The sequence below is a fragment of the Cyprinodon variegatus genome, unplaced genomic scaffold, assembly GCF_000732505.1.
Source record: "Cyprinodon variegatus isolate N-32 unplaced genomic scaffold, C_variegatus-1.0 Scaffold1504, whole genome shotgun sequence".
NCBI classification, from domain to species: Eukaryota; Metazoa; Chordata; class Actinopteri; order Cyprinodontiformes; family Cyprinodontidae; genus Cyprinodon; species Cyprinodon variegatus.
Genome location: NW_015151957.1, coordinates 81,497 through 84,046, shown reverse-complemented (window position 1 = coordinate 84,046; position 2,550 = coordinate 81,497). Strand labels below are relative to the sequence as shown.

Here is a 2,550-nt window from a genome sequence, read left to right as displayed (position 1 = left end):
GATCAACTGAAACTAGTTCCGTGCAAAATAAATCAGATATATCTGACGAAATTGTTTTTATGAAAAAAAAAAAAAAAACATTTTAAATGCCACGATAATCCCATTTAATGACTTTCATGCCAATTAAGGCCTTAATTTAAAAACATAATAATTAAATGACTAAATGATTTTCAATGAGATCGCAGCAACCGTGTCAACAAAATAAAGATTACTATAAAAATCAGGATTTTTGGTGTTTCCTTCATTTGGAGAAAAAAAAAGTCTGTTTTAACACTATGCAAAAATGACAAGACAAAGGAAATCACTTTGAAGAAGGAAATGCTGTTTCCTCTCAATTTGGTAAATATTACAAATAATTTTAAAGTCCATAATTCTACACAATAAAGTCAGATATCCTCATTGTCTATCATCAAGGTCATGTCCAAAAGTTTCCCTCAAAGGGAAAGATCTTCAAGTTGTAAAATCAAATTCATTATTTTGGTGTCATTATGATCCCAACTTATTAGAAAAAATTTAAAAAACTAAATTATTCATCTCAACCAAGTTAATTCTTGGTGAACCAGATCATCATATTCAGACAGACAGAATATTTCTACACTTCATGGTTTCTGTTTAATCATTTTCTGGAACATCATTTCATCAGTTGATCATTAACAAATAGAACCACAATTAAAACAGGATCTCTTCTCCACCTCAATCTATGGACGAGGAGATCCTGCTTAGATCAAGTATAAGGAGACAGTAGTTGTTCCACCTTCAGTTCACAAGTTCATTGAAGCGCAATGAAAGCTGGGTCGACATTCCAGCTGCAGTGAATGAACCTAACAGTCTCCCCATTATAAAAGATTATTTTCTTTATGCTGTAATGTGTAAAACGCTTGTAGCAATTAGGATGTAATTTTTTTTTCTTTCTTTTTTTTTTTTTTTAACCAAAATTGTATTTATAAGGAATGTGTTCATCTTCTTACTCAGTACTCTTCTCTACCAGCCACTTCTCATGCTGTTCATGAAGCCCCTCCAGGTAGTCTAGCTGTACTCCTTTCTCTTCTGGCCTTCCCCGTAGCTTTAGACGCTCCATGCATTTCTGGTAAGGTGCCAAGTTTGTTATGAGTCATTTTTTAAGGGCTTACATTTATAGCTAAAAAGCAAATATTACTGACATCCATACCTGGGGGGAGGCTCTGAGGTAGATGATGCCCTCCAGCTCCACCTGGTGTCCAAACTGCTCCACCAGAAGGGAGTGCCAGTCCTGGTAGACCATCCATTCTGTGGCATTGATGCAGCCCAGTTCAAACATATTCAGAGCAAAGATGTATCTGACAGAGAAGAGTGAAGGTTAAGCATGAAGAATAAAACGTCTTGTATGCATCTCACACAGTACTTGACATTCAGAATGTGTCCTAAACTTTAACACTTTAATTTAAAAAAAACTATCAAGCACATCATCCCATTTATGTAGATCCAAATCCCAATTCTTCAGAACTAAATGTTATTTAAACTGCTTGTTTTAAGTACACAGATGTGTTTCTTTTTCCCCCACCTCCTCACCTGTCGCTGTAGATGGAGCGCTCATACACCTGGACAGGAAGCGCCTTGGAGTTGAGGAGACGAGCTGGAGGTGGCTGAAGCTGTGTTCTCAGACGGGTCATGCAAGAATATGTTTGAAAGGTGTAGGACCAGCGCTGAGGGTCCTGGTACATCATCTGCAGCAGGTTGCTGACTGTTGCATGGGGTGAAGAATCCCTTTCCTGGTAAATACAAAAAGACTGAAGCGTTATTTTGTCCTTGATTATCAGAGAAAACACAATCTCATCTTCTTGTGGGTAGATGAAGATTAAATTCACCTTTGAAGTCTTGCCCTCAATGTTCTGCCACTCGCTAACAGGCTCTGTCATCACCTCCCAGTCTGGAGAGGCCGACTGCAGGAGTTTTGCAAAAGTCGACTTTCCAACAGCTGTAGGATAAAAGCAAATGAAATATTGCTTACAGTAACTTAATTACGCAAATGTACAAATATCAAGTTTGTTCCTTAATATCTACTTTAATTATCTGTACAAATTATAACAATGTAAAGTTCATTGTGCTACTTGCTTCACCAGGTTTAGATTGGATCCTGCACATAAGACAAGCTATTACTTAGACTCTCCTTATTCACATCGCCCAGAAATACAATACTATACAAAAGTACACATTCACTGTAACCTTTTCTGTATTTTTTCATGCTAACATCACAAAGATAATAGTATATTGGATTTTTTATTTTTTTTGGCAAACCCACAAGAAATGGCAGGTAACTTTGAAGTGGAATACCTTACATATAATAGTTTTAAAAATAAGATTTATAAAGTGTAATGCTTATTTCTATAACCCATTATTTTCCCTCTTTTTATGACTGTTTTAACATTGAGGCTTTTTCTAGCCACTTCTAGTACAAATCATAATTTTATTACAGGTTTATTTTAGAACTGAAGAAATTAATCAGATTAATTGATTATCAAAATAATTCTCAACTTATTTGATAATCGATTAATCTTTGACTGGAGTTGTGAC

At 35.6% G+C, this 2,550-nt stretch overlaps 1 protein-coding gene across 1 annotated transcript in view; it reads right to left on the bottom strand.

Annotated features, from left to right (window-relative positions):
• Positions 1-2,550, bottom strand: part of LOC107103683 (deoxyguanosine kinase, mitochondrial-like) — a 5,829-nt gene that overhangs the window by 1,455 nt on the left and 1,824 nt on the right. The window contains exons 2-5 of the mRNA XM_015403475.1: positions 1,845-1,954; positions 1,549-1,748; positions 1,169-1,316; positions 969-1,084 (exon numbers count right to left, since the gene is read on the bottom strand). Coding sequence (XP_015258961.1) covers positions 969-1,084; positions 1,169-1,316; positions 1,549-1,748; positions 1,845-1,954 — 574 coding nt within the window. The remainder of the gene's footprint in view (positions 1-968; positions 1,085-1,168; positions 1,317-1,548; positions 1,749-1,844; positions 1,955-2,550) is intronic.